Consider the following 21,278-nt stretch of genomic DNA (forward strand, 5'->3'; position numbering starts at 1 on the left):
GCTATTTGCTTAATAATGTCCTGGGATTACACTCTACATTATTAATAACTGGTTACAGCTTGGTTGTAGTGCACAATTAAAATCACACTAACTTCATCTGAATTGTCATTCTACAGTTTTATTTACACAACCAGTGAAGGGCATGTTCTTAGAATACCAGCTTTTCCAAACATTAATATAAGAAGCCAAATTGTAATGATACAGCAAATGAGGCCACTGGCATTAATACAGGTAGCAAAGGTCCACATCCGGGTGGTACTGACATCAAGGAAATTTCCAAAACCGGTTGCTGCCTAGGAGTGGTTGCCACTGACGAAAGCTTGAAACAACCTGTATTCACAGGGGGTATTGGCATTGCTGCATGTTGTAACTGGGACCTCTTGCAACAACGCAACAAGGAACAAGGCAGCCCACAAATGCAGAAAACATGATTCATGAAACATCTAAAGGGAGAAAAAAGGAAAATTAGGGCTAAGTTTAGGTCAAAATTTAAACACATGCCAAATCTTCATCCCTAATATTTGCCCCTAGGTATTTAAGTAACCAAAAGTAAGCCTTAGTAAAGTTTTGCTGCCTATTTCCCTCCAAACTTTTTCTCCATGATTTTCTGTTAAATTCTCTTCTTGGGTATGAAGATAATTATAATAAACTATAATTATAACAAAAGTCTTCTCCGTAAAAGACTGTCTTGTTTTTGGTTTAAAGATGAAATACTTACAACTAGCAGGCTGTTCTCCATATCGTCGCATTATTTGATCATGCGTGAACTTCACAAATGCGTCATATTGTTCTATAAATAAAGATAAACATCAATTACATGATTTGCAAAAATGCCCTCTTCTCTAATATATCAGAGCCACACAAACTGAAAAGTCCAATATATATAGTGAGACAATTCTAAGCTGGCACTTAATCAGACACAAAACCTCAGTAATAATAGTTTATCAGATGGAAAGAGCATGGAGCTTATAGTCAGGAAACCTACATTTGTTCAAATCACACAACCTCATGTATAGGCTGGGTGGGGCTTATTTCTTAACCTATTAAATTTAAAGGGCTTGAAATAAAAAGATACTTTCTCCTCTGAAAGTTATTATAAGTGGTCTATGAATGACAACTTACTGCAATGAGGGGAAACAAGACAACAAAAGCGTAGCAAAATATATGATACATCCATACATCCAAAATATGATACATCCACCTGTAACCTAATCAGGTGCCACAGAAAAAGATGTTATAAAACTAAGCAAATTCTCTCACCTGTGTTAGCATCGTGATTGATTTAACTCCTTAATCAAGAAGTTTACAATATCAATATCCAGTAAAAATCTGGCTTAAAAATCCAGGGGGAAATTCTGATTAAGTTACCATACATAGTATATTTACTACATTTAAATTACCAAATTTTATGGGAAAAAAAATTTTTTTGGATAATTTAAAGAAGACTGCAGCAGCTTCATACTCTAAAATTAGGTACACAGTGCCAGTTAGATTACTTCAAGTGTCCAGAACTGATGGCAAAATTATAAAAGGTACAAAGTCAAAAAACCCACAACCAAATTGAGCTAATAAGTATACAGCCAAAGCACAGGGTATACCAAAAGAAAACTCTAGTTCCCTAATACTGCTGCTGGTCTACATGGCTAACATACTATTTCTTAAGGTCACTAAGGAGGACCACGAGCTATAGGAAAGTTCATTTCCTTTCTTGAATGAAATTCTCTGGTTCTTAGAAAATACCCTGTACCAGTACCAGTGTATAGGGTAATTTAACTGATGTGAAGTGTATGTGGGAAAGAATGCATTTCTTAGGATGAGTTTCTGGGAGACTCTAAAACTCATCTCATACCTGCAAGTTTTGTGTTCAATATTTCTTCATACTCTTCTCGAACTTTCTCTTCACGCTCTTTCAATAAACGTTCACAGATCATCCCAACCTGCCGTAGAGTGAATAAGGGCTGCTCTTTTTTTAATGGTGAGGAGGCTGCTGATGGAGTCCCTATGTACAACATGAACAACAACAAAAACCGCACCAGATTTAGAGCCATCACAGAAAGCATCATCTAACTGAGGAGGTTTCACATGGATGTTTTCAATGCTTATATATCAATAAAAGCATTTTTCTATCAGCTTTTAGCACAGCATCTCCCTAGTCTTAAAACAGGTTTAATCCTATCAGCTTATGGCTTTGGAAGAACACAGCAAGATGTATGCCATCAAATATAAGGGGGAAAAAGTGTGAAGGTGAGTGGAGACAATGTGACAAGATACAAACTTAATTTTTTGTTTTTAAATTAATGATATCAGCTAGGAGAGACTTTATAAAAAGAAATACTGAGAATATATCCCTAATATTCAACATTAAATTTCACGGTTCAGCATCCTTAAAGATTATAATGTAGCAGCCACTTAGATAGTAGCAGTTTCTTCAGAATGCATTCCTCTTAAAAGTATTACTTAAGGCACTCTCATTTTCCAAAAACATTCCTCTTTTCTTGAAAAGAACATCTGAAATTAATCTTTGCGAACTCAGGATTATGATAGTCATCCACGGTAACACTGCTGCAAGTATTCTAGACACACACAAATACACACTTTTGCTATCAATTGTTTGTCCTGTTTATCTGCCCCAATTCCTCTTTTCACTTGCTCCTTGTAACTTGCATGACTGGGACCACTATGTCCAAAAAAAAAAAAAAAAGTATGTTTGTTTGTGCTGTGTCTACCAACAAGCTGTAACAGAATACCAGAATCCTTGTATTCTGGTATACAAGAATAAACTATACCAGCTTCAGTCCACAGCTACTAAAAAGTAAGCCTCTATCTTTATTTACTTTCAAATTCGCAGCTTTGTTAGTTGAGACTGCCAGTTCCTTGATCTTCTAAGAAGTGATGAATTATGATGAGCTTGGTTCCCACTGAGGGTAGAGTCTTGTCTCTACCCTCACCTCCCCTTACCAAGTTTCACCCACTTATACTTGGCCCCCCAAATTGGCAGGAATACTGCAGAATTTAGTTCTGAACAATTTCATGTTTCCTAATCTAATTTTATTTGTTTTATAGCCTGTGAATGTTTGTTTTGTTATTCTGCCTGGTTTTCCTATCCCTGCTGGGAGGCAAGGCAAGGCAAGGCAAGCAGGCAACTACTGTCACACAAAAAACTATTTTCGCTGAGAACTTAAGTAAGAACCATCTTTGATGGCTCTTCTTTAGTAAGAAGTTTAACTTTCCCTTCACTTCAAACAGCCCTGAGTTTTACACCTTAAATTTTAAAAAGTGTATTTGCAAACTATTCTCTCCAACAAGAGGCAGGGAAAAAACCCGATATAGGATCAAAATTATCAACCTTTAAGGAATCTATCCTAAAACACAAGTATGTGAGGGTATACGTTCAGGGACATTTTTGTAAATACTGTAATAGCAGAAATTCTGAGTCTATCATTATTAAATAATTATGGGAAATCCATAAAATGGCATCATATTCAGCCATGGCAAGGTACATCTATACCTAATAGAGAAACGTGGCTATATCTTTTTTTTTTTTTTTAAATGGAGGCTACAAATCATAGCATTTATGGGGAAGTCCACTTAGGAGATACTATATACAGGTGGTTGTCTTTGAGTCATGAGAATCCAGGTAGCTATTACTTTTGTACCATATTTTTAAGAGATCATGAATTATTCGTATAAATTTTTTTTTTTTTAAGCAAGGGGAGAAACAGGAGCTTGATGACCGAAGGCAACTTGTATTACTTTTTCCCATAATAAGTGAAAGGAAATGTTACTTAGTAAGTCTGTTATTACCTGGTGAAGCTGGTCCACTGAGGAGAAATGCCTGTGGCTGTGCATCAGAAGTACAACATGGATCTGTCTGTTGGAAACTAGTTTCTAAATGTCTTCTCTTCTGCATGCGCTTATACTCTTGTTTTATGTTGTACAGAATTTGTTCTAAAAGAAAAAAGTCAAAATTTGGCAAGATATAAACTTTCAAGTTAAAAAAAAATACGTTGGGTTCTACCAAAAATATTCTCTTCAAATAATACCTAGAAAACTTATGTTCTGGGAGGAATTAGTTTCAGCATAATGGAGACACTCATTCAGAAACAGCACATACACACCACCTGGAATCCAGCTATTCTAAAATACCATTCTTTCTCAGCACTGACTAGTAAAAAAATAAGTTTTTCATTCACCATAAAGATAAGGGAGTCTGTGAACTGAAACACGTACTTAACTCAGACTCTGAAGAGTACCAAACTCAAAGGTCATTTATTCACCACACACATAACTATTAAACTAACAGGCTTTTTCTAAGACCATAAATAATTAGAAGCAGGGAGGACTATGTAAATACAGGCACACACCAGTAAGAAGTGACAGTAGCAGGTCAGCAAAATGACACAGTAGATGTGAACTAAAAAATCGTCATACATTAAATGGCCAGAGCCATTAATATTAAACTCAACAGAACTGATGAATATTACAGCATTAGCAGCAAAGTACTGTTCTGAATCTTTGGGGTAAAAACTCATGTAAAGTGATTGGTACATAACAGATACTCAATTAAGAACCACTACACCACAGTGCCATTATCTTCAACCAAACCAGGAGTAAACAAGTATAAGGGACATATCCTTCAGGCCAGTATGATACATTTTAGAAGATTTCTAATTCAAAATAGTTACCATTTAGCCTCTCCAGAAAATCCCTCCCTGAGGTTTCCACTCCCATCCAAATAGACTTTCTCACCACCACCACAGTTCCTAAATTAATAGTTATCCATGTGAAAACTACATCCCAAGAAGTTTATTAATCCCAATCCAAAACAAATAACAGGCAATAAAATGTTTCATAAATATAATGGAGTATAATTTCAACAATTCTACAATGATGCAATTTCAAAATGAACTGAAACTCAATTGAAGACTAAAGATTTATGTAAGATGAAAACAATCCTTTTTAAAAAATTTAATACTAGAGGTGTTTTTTTATTTTTAGGTATATACGTCTCATCTCTCTTTTCACTTCATTTCCCAGTAAGAACTTTTAGGGCTTTTGAGAGAGGGGACATCAATCAGTCCCGTAAGCATTTAGATTCTGCCAGTTTCATTATTGTATTGATAATTAGAAATCAAAAAATAAAAAGCTGCAAAAGATATATCCAGTGAAGATTTCATTTATGTAAATGTGTGTAAACAAATCCATTTTACATATACACGAATGCGAACTCACACATTGGAATAACCTCAGGATGGTTGTGTGAATGTCTGTATTTAATATTTTTCAGAATGTTAACATTTGTTTATACTAAACATGGTCATGTTCACTCCTTTTCCATTTATGTGAAATTGTTTATAATTTAAAAACAAAGTTACCAGTGTGAAATAAAATGGCTGTCTATTGAACAGTTAAGCACCTTGATAGAAAACAGGTTCCTAAGATTCACAGAGGTGACCAATAAAACTAGTGCAACATCCTATACCAACCAGGTCAGGCACACATATCCTCATTTTTCTTAAATAACAACTCTTTCAGTAGCGATATTCTAAAAGGTTTCTAAAGTAATGATGTTTCAATCTCATAGCAAGCTTCACTCATTTATCATTTTATGTTCAAAGCTACCATCATCCTGATCAAAAGTGTCATTCAAAGCATCCTAAAGTTTATTCACAACCAAAGACTTCAAATATATTAGCACAAAGTAACTTTTAACCTTAACCTCTTTTGTGTGACTTATTCTTTGATCACCACACAGCTGTCCTCAGATTATTCTTCCTTTTGCTTCACAAAATCAACCAAAGTACAACTAAGATGTACCAAAAGAATAGTTGTAACAGACCCAATTTGTTCATCTGAAAGTCTCAAACAAGATCTAGCCTAGGATTAACATAACATAGCTTTATAAAATCACCGTACCATCTAATATTTAAGAGACATCATTACAAGCAAAGGAACTGTAAGGCATAACTTACAAATGAATTCACCAATTTAAATGTAGTTTGATGAGTTCTGACAAGTGCATACATAGTCCTGGAACCACAACCACAATAATGAACTTTATCACCCCCCAAAAGTTCTCTCATATTCCTATTCACCACCTTTACCAACACCACTGCTACTTATCTGCTGTCATTATAGTTTTGCCTTTCCTAAAAGAGTGTAGATTTTTGCCTTCTTTCACTCAGCAAAATGCTTTTGAGATTCACACATGATGTTGCATCAACCAGTAATTCCTTTTTATTAATTAGTATTCCATTGTGTATACATCACAACTTATCCGTTCTTTTAGCAGACATTTGGATTGTTTCCAATTGGGGGCTATTATGAATATTCAAGTACAAGTCTATAGGTGGGCAAATTTTCATTTCTCTTGAGTAAATACCTAGGAGTGGAACTGGATGGCCTGATTATATGGTAAGTGCATAGCTTTACTTTGTAGCAACTGCCAAACCATTTTCCAGAGTAACTACATTTTGCATTCCCACCAGTAATGTATGAGTTCCAGCTTCTCCACATCTTTGCCAACACTTGATATTGTCAGTTAGCGCTGAAGAATTTCAAATACTACTGCACTGCTTTTTATATCTATTATGATATAACTATGTCATCTAGGCCTCACTGTGCCCTCAGATGCTCTAATACTGGTAACGTGATCAACACCGTTATGAAGTGAATGGTCCAATTTAACTTGACCAAAACCCTCAACACCCAAAGTAGCAAAAAGCTAACTACAAGCTTCAAGTTCATGTTATCTTGGTTCAGAGGTATATGCAGTTTTGAAGCTAATAACCAAGAAATCTCCCCAGATTCAATATTCCACAATTCACATTTTAAGCTCAACCTACATATTTGGCCAACTTTAGTTGCTTCCATGCCAGCTGGATAAAGGCCTTCCATACATCAATAAAGTACCTATGTCTACTTAGTCTTAAACTACTTAAATCTAGCCGTCTCTTACCAAACTAGAGTGTGACATTTTACTCCAAGTACATGTTAACTTCTGACATTGTGTTGCCAAAAAAATTTACCGGTCCATTAAAGAAAGTCAAATAAAGCTTCACTAACATTATCAGTTTTAATCATGCAGACTTCATATTTGGCTTATGAAGCAAAGATTAAATTTGCAGCAAATCACTTAGAGCAAAATATGGAGTTATTTTCACAATCTACTTTACAAATGGCTGTAGTATATCCCTTTTCAAAATCCTTAAAACTACATCACCCTTATACTACACGGTCAATCCCTGAACAACATGGGGATTTGGGGGTGCAGACTCTTACGCAGTTGAAAATCCACATTAACTTGTAGTTGGCCCCTGTATCCAAGAGTACAGTTCCTCACGTAGGCGGGGTTCCACATCCTTGGATTTAACCACCTTTGTATGGTGTAGTACTATAGTATTTACTATTGACCTGTCAGTTCAAGCCCACACTGTACAAAGGTTAACTGTAAAATACTTGTAAGAGTTTCTTGCACTGTACTAGGTCTTAAGTGAAAGTCAGAATTAGCAAATTTATGACTAATGGCATTTGCATTCTCAAATCTAGTAAATACCATTGAGAATGCTAATAAAATTCTCCTCCGTAATAGGCAGATTGTCAGTGAGCCAGCACTTATTCCTTTGGAATATTAAAAAATATATATAAACAAAAACACCTAGGTAAATGTGAAAAGAAAAGAAAGGCCTGGCCTGAGGCAATAAAGCCTGTTTACTCATCTTTGTTGCCAATGATTACTTGAAAAACCCTGGTCACAATGAACAAGGTCAACAATATAAACAGGAGAAAGTTGATGGGATACAAAAAATAACTGAGTTGATAATGGTAAGAGAAACAGCATCAAGATGGGACTGAGAGCAAAGGGAAAATGGAATTAAAAGCAACCAGAAATGTGTTTAAAGGAGAACCACAAAATGGGGGGTGGCGGTGAGGGGTTGTCAAGTATCTCTCTAGAGTAGAGTCCATAACCATAAGATGTCTAAAACTTGGTGATATGTGAAACTAAACTTTTGCTCCAGACTTGCATGGACTTCCTGTTTTCCTACTGACATAATTACTAGATCAAACAGTAAGGCTTCCTTAACAGTTTTAAGTTCAGGTGTGTAAAACCCCTTTATTATCACCTAATATGCTAATTTCTCTATGGAGTACCTTTGAAAACAAACAAGGTAAAAGTTCATCCAAACAGATTTAACTCAAACAATGGAATTAAAAATGAAATAAATCTTGAAAGCCTGTCAGTGCTAGGGAGGAACACAAATAAAATGAAAAATCTGTACACAATTAAGTACAGAAAACCTGCAGTAGCCATTAAGACCTAAAACGGAAACTGTTCCAAATAAAATAACAGACCAAATCTAGAGCTCAGAACTACACAGACATTGCCATGTCTACTTTATGAATTAAAACACACAAGAGTTCAGAGTTGCTATGGAGACCCATCTTTGTAATTCAGCTATTCTCCCAGATCATCTGATCAGAAACTAACACAGTTCTTATAGACTCCTTGAGGGAACCTTAAGGACAATGTTCTTACCCAGCCAAGAGCTATCTAACTAAAAAGAATGAGCTGATGCCATTTTAAATTTACTTCAAAATTACTGCTATGTCAAAGGAACCTGGAACCAAATTTTTAACATAAGACTGTTAAGTTGTATCTACAGTACTTTAAAAGCAACTGGCTGAGATTCTAAATTTACATTACATAATATTTTACTGTATAAGAGGCATTCATTTATCTCCTACAAGAGGAGAAATAACTATAATTACTACAGGTCAAATTCTATTACTTCACTGGAGCTATAGTAGCCAATGATTACTTACTTGAAATAAATGGCTCAATTTATTAAAATCCTTCAGGTCTAAGTATAAATTACAAATTAACTGCACAATGGGAGTCACTAAATGCAAGGAGTCCAACAATGCTCAATCAGCAGGTAGCTCCTCCCTGATATCCAAGAAGTTTCATACCTCTTTTATATTACACTAGATTCTAAAGGGATATATGTTAACCATGCTGCTTTTGTTGTTTACTTCTTTACTATCTGCAAATGTCTTCTCAAATAGCTTACAAGCTAGGAAAATACTGAGTAATAAGAACCAAAAAAAAGAAGTATATGGTGAAGAGAAAGGGGAAACTGAACCATCCAAAATCCAAAACCCAAATATGCAAGCTACAGAAAATATTCAGTGCCAAGGCAAGTTTCAGCTTCTATTCCAATTAACCATGGGCCATCAAAACAAGGTAAGGTTTGGAAGGACAGAGAGCAGACTCCTTGAGGAGGGCTGTAGGGCAGCACAATCAAGCTAAAGAAGAAACACTCACACACATTAGGACACCCAAAACACACATATGCACATAAATATCGAGATACAGCATAACTGGAAACCAGTGGCTGCAAACTGATGATTTAGGAGCTAAATGGAACCCAAAGACATGTCTGGCCTGAATACTTTCAAAACAATGTGGCCAACATTTAAAAGTGGGTGATTTTACATTAAAAGTCAGATTTTTGGCTACTGCTGTTGCGGGGGAGTGGTGAGGAGGTATTGGACTATGTGGCAAAATTCAGCTGAAGAGCGGCTGCTACCTTTTGGGCTTAAGTTCTCAAGTGCTTCTAAAGCTTTAATGCACACGCAAACCACCTGGGGATTTTGTTAAAATGAAGACTATGAGGGACGGAGCCTGAGTTAGGCATTTCTATTGAGTTTCCAGGTGATGCTGCAGGCCAGGAGCAAGACTGGAATTCACAAGTCCTCACCTTGTTCACTCATTTTATTACTTGCCTGAACTATGGGCATTTAAATTTCTATCCCCTGCTTAAAATAATAACTCCTCTACTGTGGCAATTAAAAAGAAAAGTGGTTGGTTTATGTATTATTGGACATGCCAAGAAATGGAGGGGAAGAGAAGGAAAGCAGTAACTGCAGAGATTATTACAAGTACCAAAATATTAAGGATGATCTAATTCATTTTGCCACTCTCACCTGGATGGCTTTTGTCGTTCTGAGACAGACATACCACCCCGCCCAAGCAGGAAAATATTCTGTAAATCAGTTTAAACTTGGACCTACTTAAAGAGATTCATTACATGACAGTAACATACATATATTGATTCATTTATATGAATTTTATATTATTATGTGATTGAAAGTAGACAAATGCATTTGCTTTTCGATTCTGTCTGCTTTAAAAAGAGCAAGTAAGACTACCTCTTACGCCAGATGACACTGATTGGAAACCTACAGACATCTTTTGTTTATCCCATGTATTTTGTAACTTAGTTGTGAATACTTAAAAGTCAACAGATTTTGAGAAAATTCTGAATTCTGGGCGAAGAAAGCCTTCTGGGAAGGTATGACAATAAAAAGTCTAAACTTCCCATGGCTGGACCTGAGAGGAACGGTCTGAACTAAAGATATAAATTAGAAAGTCACCTGTAGGAAGTCAGGAGCATGCATGTGGTCACTTAGGGAGCTATTAAGCTAGACAGGAATGGAGCTGAACCTAGAACTAAAGAACTCCTAAGTTTATGGCCAGATGAAGACAAAAAGCAGCTGGAGAAGTGGAAGAAAACACTGCTATCGCAGAAGGTTAAAATACAAAAGGTATTTCAAAAAGAAGGGAGTGTCAGCAGTGTGAATGCTGTAATAAGAAAGGTCAAACAAGATGAGGATTGACTGTGTGCCATGGAAGTCATCAGTGGCTTGACAAAAGCTGTCTGAGATACAAATATACTAGGAGTAAGTTGTGAGCAGCCAAAGAAATGGAAGCAAGTAGACTACCTGAAAGCTCTTTGAATTTGGTTTTGAAGTGAAGAATTCTGGATGACTGCTGGAGGAAAATGAGGATGCTTCATTTACTTTATAATGGGAAGCCTGACCATATTTAAAGCCAAAAGCAAAGATCTGGTTGAGAAAATCAGGTAAGGTTCCTTTGGAGAGAAGTGGGATTCTTCCCTCACTATTCATTTAATCTTCCTCAATGATACCAAAAAAAAAAAAAAGACAACCATTGGTAGTGTTGGTACTGGGAAAAATGAAGAAGCTACCATTTGATGGCCTCTATTTTTTCTGTGAAGTAAAAGGCATGGTTATTCACTGAAAAATGGCAGGACTGCTGGACAATGTAAAAAGTCCCGTTTAAAGTTGCCCTACTGTAACTATCTCCAGCACTCAGAGACAGGAAATGCTCTTAATTCTCACAACATCTCTAGGAGACAGATACTACTATAATCATATGTGTAATTTTACAGATGAGGAAATTGAGGCTTTGCTTCAATGTCTTCTGAAAGGTCATACAGCTGGAAGAAAGTAAACCCAAGCCTGAGCTCAGGGCCTAACCTCTTAACATCTACTACCCTCTCCAGTATTAGTACACCTAGCCAATATTCTGCTGAGTACCTAAAGTTAAAATGTATCACAAGGAGGAGAGCGAATTCTTAAAAAGCAGGATGTCAGTTAGAATAGAGGGATCCACTGCCACGTATTATTAATACTTCATACACTGAAACGTCAAACTCTATGACTGTTAAGAAGGTAGTGACCAAAACGGAGCATAATTCTCATTTACCTAGAGCCCTGCAATTGCAATCACTGGCTGTAACAAAATAATTACAAGAAATTTTCATGTTACATCCGGGTATTTATAAAAAGGATGCTTCAAGTGTCTCTAAACTGCCCCTGCTGAGGACAGGCATCTATAACTAACCAGAATGTTTTATCGGTGTTTCCAAAGTTAGGAATTACTCTAGATTGGTAGGTCGGCATTACCACACATACAGGACTGATTACAAGACCAGCTTCTGATAATGTACTATTTCACCTTGGGCCATGGATCAGGTTCCCCTGTTCTGTCACAACCACCTAAAACCTCCTACACTTCTAACCAATTACACTGCTTAGACAAGTTTTTCTTCCAGAGAATTATATATCAGCACTAGGAACAAGGCAATCTTCTGTAACAAAAGGCAAAGTTCAAGGAAAGTAATGTTTGAAAAGTTGGCTTTCTGCAATCTTTCAAATTCTACTCCACATTCTATTCTTTAATTGCTACATCAGTTCAATGACATTATTTTTTTTTTAAAGAAACAAAAGAAAGAAAATCAACTCTTCCAGGTCCCTCCCTCCAAACTGTCTCCCTTTAGTTTGATCTTTAGATGGAGTATTCTAAGAATTAACATTAACGGAAATGAAAATAAATGCTAATAAACCAAAGTCAGAATGCACATCACAGACTAAAACAGAAACAGCCAATACATAAGCTTCAACAGTAAAAGTGTGACTTAATTAAGTAAACCAATTTCAGTGCTTAGGCTGCCAAAGGTGAAAATAATGCTAATGTGGACAACTGTCCACAAAGAATTAAAATAGGTATTTTGATAAAGCATGAAGTTTATGGTATTTTTATTCTAGTTTAGCTGGCTTTAAAAAGTATCAGCAGTGGCAGCTCTGTCAGTCCCTGGACAGACTTTGTCTTTTCTTTGCCTAACCAGCATAGAATCTGGAACTCAAATGAGGTTCATAAAAGCCTGAACAAGTGACTTCTAGAGGAAGTATTTAGATTTTTTAAAAATGCTGAGAAAATCCAGATACATGAATAGATATAGAAATTAAGTCAAACTCAAAGGCTGTATTACTGAAAAAAAAATCACAGTAATAAAAGATCACATTTTAATAAAATCAAAATGTTGCAAAGCATTTATATTTCAGGATGACCTGCCTATGACATTTGTGACAGATAAAAACTAATGACTTACGATTTGTAAAGGGAGGAAGAAAGCTATATTCCAAGACAAACTACAAGCATATTCTGAGCTGTTTTTCTAGCGCTGGAAGGATAAAAACCACTACCACTACTACCCAAAAAAACCTATCATCACAAGAAAGATTACACAATCTGGCATAATGCAAAATTATGATCAAAAGGCTGAAAATAAATATCAAAGCTGACAACTTGACATACACTAGATTTTTAATTTACCTGCAAGCATTCTTTCCCTGCTCAATTATAACTGCAGTATCTTCTCATCATGCAAAAAAAATTTTGTTTTAACTTAAATCATTCAATCCCTCTAGAAATGAAAGCTCAGAACTTCATATTACAAAATATTTTCTCCTAAAAATCACATAAAATCTTTAAAAATGTAATTCTTCGAAACAGCAAATCTCTGAAAATGGTAAAATCCTTGTAAATGGGCTATTTCAAATACTGAAACGCACAAAACCATGTTTATCATCACTGTCCAGAAAGATGAGGGAATACTGAGTAGACTTCAAGCACCTCAAAAAAAGTATTGTTCAAAGTCTTAAACTAAATAAATGCTGTATTTCTTGTTACTACTCATTTGTTTGAGTCACAATTAAAAATATATGTTGTCACATATTGTGGCTTTATTGTCACAAAACAGTCTAAAAAGAAAAAGTGGCATAGAAGGAGGAGCAGAAATGAAATTGGATTTTTTTCTTAAATTTCCAAGTCTCTAAGAACCTTGGGAGATGCCAAGGCTTGATTAATTCAACAAATACATTCAATAAATATTTTAAAACTTTATTTGTGGTAAGACATTAACTAAGAGGGAAAGGATGGCAGATAAGAATACCTCTGGGGTTACTTTCAAACTCTACAAGTCCCATCTATCCCCTCAAAATCCAGGGGACATTCCTTTTAACTAACAGTCTTTGCTACAAGACTGCCACTGATGCATCACATTTCTCAGGTGTTTAGAAAGTTGTAAAACATTGGTAAGCTGAGTTCTAGAATCCTTATGCTCAGCAGTAAAACTGAAGATGAATCTCTTAAACTAGATTCATTTGTGAAGACCTCTTTACCATCTGCAGATGGTTCATATAGGCTTGAACAAGTATTCCACCCTTGCAGGTAGTCTTCTCAAAGTCAAGAAATTCACTGTGGTTTCACACATGCATAGAGAACATTCTGTGAGTCAAGAGTACTAGCACAGTATTAATGCAAAGACTGCAAGGACCATAAACTGCTGGTTAATTCACTTATGAGTACTTGAAAAGACCCAACCCCAGTACCATTCATTATCTTGTTTCATGAACCAACTATCCAAGAGGTCCAGACTTAACCTATGCTATCATTATTGCATTCTTCTTTAAATGGAAAGAGAATCAAAGGTTTCTTTTCTAAGAGGAAAAATAACACAAAACTGGGCACTTCCAATGAATCTCTTATTCTCAACCTTTCAAAACAAAAGCATTTCTATCACTGTCTTCCTGGGTCTATCTAAACACATAGGAAAGATCTATCTGAATAATACCCAATATATTCTCTTTCCTATAAAGCCCTTTAAGAAAACTGAATACATTTATTATTCTCCTTTACATCTTAGTGTATGTCTGTGTGGCAACCATGGTGGCTAGGAGCATTTTCACCTAAAGAAGAACTAACAACCCTGTCCTCTGATGTAGCCATGTTTACCCGATGTGTTTCTGTGCTCAAGATAGGCTTTCATTTTCCTACTTTCAAAACAAAATAGCTCAATAATGAATACAACTGCATGCTGCTTTTAATGGCTATAAACGTACATGATTATTAAATGCATAATTCATACAGCTATTAAATAAATGCAGCTACATACACAGTCCTAAATAAAATATCAGGTTTGAAATCCAAAGTACAAAGACCATTAAAAACAATTTATTTGCCAAATCCACTGAGAAACTAGAAGCAACTTAACAGCTGTCTAAATAACCACAAAATATTAAAAACACTTCTGGCTCAATATGAATGACATCTGAAATGAAATGTTGCCTCCTCCAACAGACATCTCATTTGTTTGTGTAGAACCATTTATACTTCATTTAAGCCAGCTGGTGTCTCCATTTGCAGGCATGTATCAATGTCTACAGAACAATCTAAGTTCCTGTAAACCCTTCCCCATTCACAAGCTGCAATTTCCATTCTTGATGGCAAGTTTCCAGCAAATACAATGAGTTTTTACAAAGGCATTTAACTCTTCATCCAACTCAATTCCTAAAGCAGACTACAGCAATGGTAACAAGTCAAACAATGTATATAAAGGTGCCTAGCAAACTCACAAATAGGTTGAGTCCATAGAGGGATCACTTCACTCAACCACTCATTCATTCACTACACAATTATGAATAACAACGTCTTGGATTTGACTGACAAGTATAATATTTTGGTTTTATTAAAATAATTTTGTTCTTGGGAATGTCACGATAATCTTTTGGCTAAATGATAATATTCTGAGATGTTTCAAAAACCAATCGACAAGGATAGAACACTCAATCTGTTTTCAACTAACTTGCCAGGATGAGTACTAATGAAGCTAGGAGAGGCATTCATTTTCCCAACCACAGCCAATGGTTCCCCTCCCACACACCTTCAGTTGTCATTCACTTTTCCTTTTCCACATCCAGGGGTTATTACAGACCTCACTGCTGACACCCTTAACCAGGGTTGGGCAAACTTTTTCTGAAAAGGACCAGACAGTAAATATCTGAGCTTTGGGAAAATACAGTCTCTGTCACAATTACTCGACCCTGCTATTGTAGCCTTCAAGGGACATGGACAATACTTAAAAAAAAAAAAAAAAGAATGAGCATGGCTGTGTTCCAATAAAATTTATTTGCCAGCTCTTTCATTTTTCCTGGTATTAAGTTGCACTAGTTTGAAAAATATTGATTTAAATAATAGTCATCAAGTCAAACTTTGGAATAACCTTCCTGGGATGACTAAAACAAAAACAAAAAACAAAGTTGGGTTTAAAACAGATGTCCTAGTTCCTGAAACTACTAGTAAAGCCTCAACATGACTTCAGCTACGTATCAGAAAACACTATATACATATCCAGAGAATGATAAAATCATGATAAATTGTGCACATGCTCTGAAAAAAAATTCACTTCAGTAGTCTAGTTGTATATTGTTTAAATTATATTTGAACTCACAGAAGTGAAAACAAAGAGATTCCATAGAGCCCCAATCAATCTCAATTTGGTAAGTTGCTTTCTGTTCCCAATCCCAGCTACTTATTTCTGCTAAGGACATATGGGTATTCGCTCTTGTAAAGTTTAGGTATGACCACTTTTAAAATAGGAATCTAAAAATTAGGTATTTGGGAAAATTATTTCCAAGTTAGATAACATGAAAACCGGGAAGCTCTCTGATACCTGCACAACACTGCAGCTCCCATTATGACACCATGATTACAAAAACCATTACAGGAGCATGCCCAAAACTGGCCATGTAAACACAAGGCTAAATTAAATTACATGTAAAGTGTCACTCAAAATCATAGTTAAAAACGTAAATTTTAGCAATTCAAAACTTATGCAATTTTAACTGCTTTTCTCTAGTTGAAATAGCTTAAAAAAAACTTTTCACAGGCTAAATAAATATCAGGGTGTGGTTTTAGAGTTCAGGATATGATCAAACTTCGAGTAGATGTCAAAAACACCTTGAAAAACAAAACAGCAATATTTTGGAAAATGTGAATCTGAATCAGCAGGCTTAAACGATTCCAATAATTCCAGTCATTTTACGATTACCGTCCACTTAACTGAAATGTAACATAATGTGCAGCCAACTGCATTAGCCAATGCTTCAAATGTATCAATGAAATGACAAATTTGCAAAGGATCACAATTCTTTCTGAATTAATTCCCTTTAAAGTGAGAACAAATATAGCCCCTAGCTGACTTACCTTATATGCTCAAGACTATTTTAGCATTTAGATATACTTTAACTCCCAAACCTAACAATGTATTAATTCACACCCCCCCCAATGAAATTTATTGGTTAGCTAGAGCTATTTTTAAGTGGCCTTATGAGGTACAGACTCCACAGTATCATTTCAATTTTCAATGACAGCATTTCACTAAAAAGACAAACTCTAAAAATAATGTTAACCACCAGGAGCTCATTCTTGACATTGTTTCAATAGCAAAAAATGGTAGCCTAGGCATTGAGGTCCTCCCCATATATTTGGGGAAGGATATTTTAAAAATCTGACCTGAAAAAAAAACCAAAAACTAAGTCAATTCCAAATGGAAGTTACCAAATGCAGGTAAATACTGCCCACAGATTTTTTTTTTAAGCTAACGATAAAGAAACATGTAAATCAAATTATGAAAAGGTTTTGTCTACAGATGTTATTACCAAAGGCTAACACACAGGAAACCTCTGCTTGCTACACACACAAAGGAAACATTTACACTACAAGTCCACAAAAACCTATCTTAAGACTGTGCCAGGAGCACACAAGGATTTTCGAAGTACAGAAAAAAATGGACACACACATGCAGTACAAAGCAGCCAAAAGGTAGTTCCCCACAGTCACTTTCAGGAAATGTCTCAAGATGAAAAGCAAAAATAGTCTTAAGTCCCTTGGAATCTTGGGTTGATTTATTATTCCCAAGGCCTGGGCTTTTTCTCCCAACAGACTTTATCGGGCAGAAATAAAGCACTTCCAACTAAAAGCAACTACTCAGCCCCGATTTTCAGTACAATTTGCTTTTCATTAAAAGTTCGAGTTTCTCAAGGTCTAGACGTATAGTGCGATCAGATTACGGCACTCGGGAAGAGCAGTTTCTTTGTTGTTGACCCTGCTAGGGAAACAGGTCTTGACTCAGCCCAAGTGGCGTTCTTGTGGGTGATTAATGACAGGCCTAGATCTCGCCCCAGTGACATCCCTCCCCACCCCCTCCGTACTAAAATCAGCCATGTCTAAAAGGGAGGAGGGGCTGCCGCTTCGCCTCCAACCACCCAGTTCCAGACTTGATAGGTGCAACCAATCGATGCCGGGGAGACAGCCACCAAGAGTCGGGTGAAACGCGTGACCCTTCGCTTGCCTAGATTTCCGTGTAGCACCCTCTCTGATCATTTCCGCTTGGGCTCTCCAGACTACGGAAACGCTCAATTCTGGTCCCTCGGCGCAAAGAAAAGGACCTTCCTCTTCCCCACAATACCCGGCGAGGCACGGCCCCTACCCACCCCCCTCCCGACCCCCCCCCCAAGGGTATTCCCATTGTGTCTCCGAGGCTGGAGGAGCTCGTGAAAAGAACTGTGGTCGCCCGAGGGCTCCGCTAAGCGTGGGGGCGGTCCTGCAGCCCAGTCCCGCGGCCGCGGCCCGGGCCCTCCAGTCCTCTCACCCCCTCCCCCCCACGGCGGCCGCGGGGCCGAGTCCCACCTGTGGTGAGGCGGGAGGAGACATCGCCGAAGGGAGATGGCTCCATTCGGAGATACTTCTGCGGCGAGGTGGCGGCGGCCGAGAAGGAGGCGGCGGTGGCCGCGGCGGCCGACGACGGGGAGGCGGCAGCCGAGGTGGGCGCCGACAATGGCGCACATCGCCTCCGCTTCGGGGACGCCGGGCTCAGCAGCGGGTCGAAATCCAGAGTCCGTTTCAGAGTGGCTCCGCACGCCATGGCCGGGGTGTCGGGCTCGTGTAGGGTCGGGAAGGGGAGGACGAGGGAAGGGGGGCAGAGTGGGGCCCCGAAAAGAGCCTAACTGACCGACTCAATAGCGGAAAGGCCGGTGGCGGAGCGCCGGCAAGGGGAGTAGAGCCGCCGCCGCTGCTGCTGCCTCCGCGGCAGGGGCAGTGGCCCGGGCCGGCCGGGGCGAGGGCGGGAGGGGCGGTGGCGGCGGCTCACGCCAGCCGCGTCGGGGGGGGGGGGTGGCTCTTCCGCCTCCTCAGGCGCGGCTCCCCCGGGAGAGGCTCCGGCCGCCCCCGCCGTCCGTTCGGGCTTTGCGCCGCGCCTGAGGCGCTCCTGCGCGGAGACCGGCTCCCTCAGAAGTCTAAACCAGCCCCGTGAGGTGTGAGGCTGCAACGCGGCTCCTAAGACGCCCGAGCAGCGTCAGAAGCTAGAGAGCGTCGGTCGATGCGGCGGGATTGAGAGGTGGCGGCGGCGGCAGCAGGAGCGCCACCGAACACGTCCAGCCGCTTCCCTCTCCACTGTACGAGTCTTCCACCCGCCGCCGGCCCCAATATGGCGTCAATAACAACGCCGCCGATTCAAATCCTGCGGCCTCAGGGCGCGTGCGCATGGGCGGCTGGCCACCCCCGTGGTGCACTCCTGGGAGTTGTAGTTTTTCCCTGTCGGGAGGAATCGGCGTGAAAAGCGATTAGGGAGGAGTCATGGAAACTACGACTCCCGTCATTCAAGGCGCGCGATTCCGAGTTCCGAATTGGAATTTAAATCCCCCTACACAGCTTGAGTGTAAAAGGAACAGAGCGAAAGAGAAAAAAGAAAACGCTCAGAGAGAGTGGGAGAAAAGAAAGTCAACCAGTGCGGAAAGCAGGCTCAAAAAAAAAAAACCTTTAAAATTCAGGACATAGTTGTCCTGGTACCGCTCCCACAGTGACTTAACAACCGGGAAATAGAAAACTAAGCCAACCTAGAGGTTCAAGACTGACTAATTTCGGTAATAAGAGTGCCAAAAACAAAACCTGTCACAACGACGGGCTAGGAAATGATAAGATTTTGGAACCTATTTAGGACTTCAAGAGAGAACAGTAGTAGTATCAGGTTACAGGAACCTTGATTGAACTCCATGCTTTCCCCTTCCCAGGTAGCTGCTTGCATCCACCTACTAAATTCTGCAAAGCCAGGTTTACCCTGTAAATGAATAGGATTTGAACGACGTACAGAACCAAATAGTTTTGCTTTGGATAAAAAGTTGGTGATATCAGAAATTGCACTGTCTCTGTTGAGTACTGGTGTATATCTTGTGAATGGTAAAAATTAAATCCAAAGACACGATGAAATGTCTGGAGAGTAGATATTGGACCCATTTTGTAAGCAGAGAAAAAAAAGTTTTTTTCTAAAAGTTATACTTCTAATCAGGTACCTAAAATAAAAATCAAATACAGGATTAATAAAGTTATTTATGTGAAAAACTGTCATTGGTCCTTTGCCTATGGAAGCTATCACCAGTCCAATACAAAACTAGTTATCTATGTGAATGCCATATTATCAAATGATCATGAGTATCAAATACTGGCTTTCAATGCTTATTTATTCCTGTCATTTATTCAGTAACTAAAAGATGTACTATTTTGTACCATTTTGTCTATTATTCTTCACACCATTTTTGGACAGTAGCTTAATATATTATTGTTTTATAGAACTGTTCAACCCTTCAAAGATCAGCAGTGCTGATCACACTGCCTGTGTCAACAACTAAGTTGTGCTAATTTTAACATATTATACTGTTCGGAAAGTATCTTTGGAAAAAGAGCAGCATTTAATGAAACAGCAGCTGAACTGACACCTAATAAGTAAATTTTTACTAAATTCTGAACACTCCATGAAATCTATGATATGGTGAAAATAACAGACTATACATATTTTATGTAAATGAGTAGGAAAAGCTATGTTGACCAATGGAAAACAAGCAACAAAGCATTTATGTTCCTGGTAAATATTTTCTGAAATTAAGATTTAACCTTAAATTATAGAGCTTACTTTGGAAAAGGAATGTTATGAGTCAAATTGTGTCTCCTCAAAATTTATATGTTGAAGTGCTAATCTCAGGTATCTCAGAATGTGACCATATTTGGAAATAGGATCATTTCAGATATAATTAGTTAAGATGAGGTCATACTGGAATAGGGTGGGCCCCTAATCCAATATGACTGGTGTCCTTACAAAAAGGGGATATTTGGACACAGATGGGTAGAACACCATGCGCACATGAAGGCAGAAACCTAGGTGATGCATCTACAAACCAAAGAAAGCCAAAGATTGCCAGCAAGCCATCAGAAGCTAGGAGAGGGGCACGGAACAGACCCTTACTCACAGTCCTCAGAAGGAACTAACCCTGCTGATATCTTGATCTCAGTGTTCTAGTCTCCAGACAGTGAGACAATAAAATTCTATTGTTTAAGCCACCCAGTTTGTGATACTCTGATATTAGGAAATTAATAAAGGGGTGGTGGTTATTTGAGTTACACCCAGTTGCCTGGAAAATGAGGAAAGAGTTGTGTGTAAAGGTGGCAGGAGATATCTGGTAAACTTGACATTTTAGTCATAATAACTACTCTTGCAATCATTGCTGCACTGCGTATCTGCAAAAGGCTCTCTGTTATGATTAAACAGTGACAGGGCTGGGGCAGGCTTCCTTTCTACCAGTGGCTTCAGGAGCCTGCTAAGAGGCTTACAGGAACAAGAGGAGAACTCTCTGATTCACCTCTGTGTCTTCGCCCAGGTTCTCTTCCATACTTGTTGCCTGACTACTTTAAGACTCAACCTTCCCGGAACATGTCAAGGCTGAATTCATTTTATAGATTC

General features: G+C 38.2%; 1 protein-coding gene across 1 annotated transcript; it reads right to left on the bottom strand.

Annotated features, from left to right (window-relative positions):
- Window positions 1-98: 98 nt before the first annotated feature.
- AKIRIN2 (akirin 2) lies at window positions 99-19,595 on the bottom strand. The gene is made up of 5 exons (XM_029223777.1): window positions 18,179-19,595; window positions 3,805-3,948; window positions 1,850-1,999; window positions 719-790; window positions 99-443 (listed from the first exon to the last, which is right to left on the bottom strand). Exons 1-5 carry the CDS (start codon window positions 18,411-18,413, stop codon window positions 433-435), a joined length of 612 nt encoding a protein of 203 aa, XP_029079610.1. The 5' UTR covers window positions 18,414-19,595; the 3' UTR covers window positions 99-432.
- Window positions 19,596-21,278: the final 1,683 nt, after the last annotated feature.

The sequence above is a fragment of the Monodon monoceros genome, unplaced genomic scaffold, assembly GCF_005190385.1.
Source record: "Monodon monoceros isolate NGI ecotype Baffin Bay Population unplaced genomic scaffold, NGI_Narwhal_1 Super_Scaffold_15, whole genome shotgun sequence".
Taxonomy (NCBI): Eukaryota; Metazoa; Chordata; class Mammalia; order Artiodactyla; family Monodontidae; genus Monodon; species Monodon monoceros.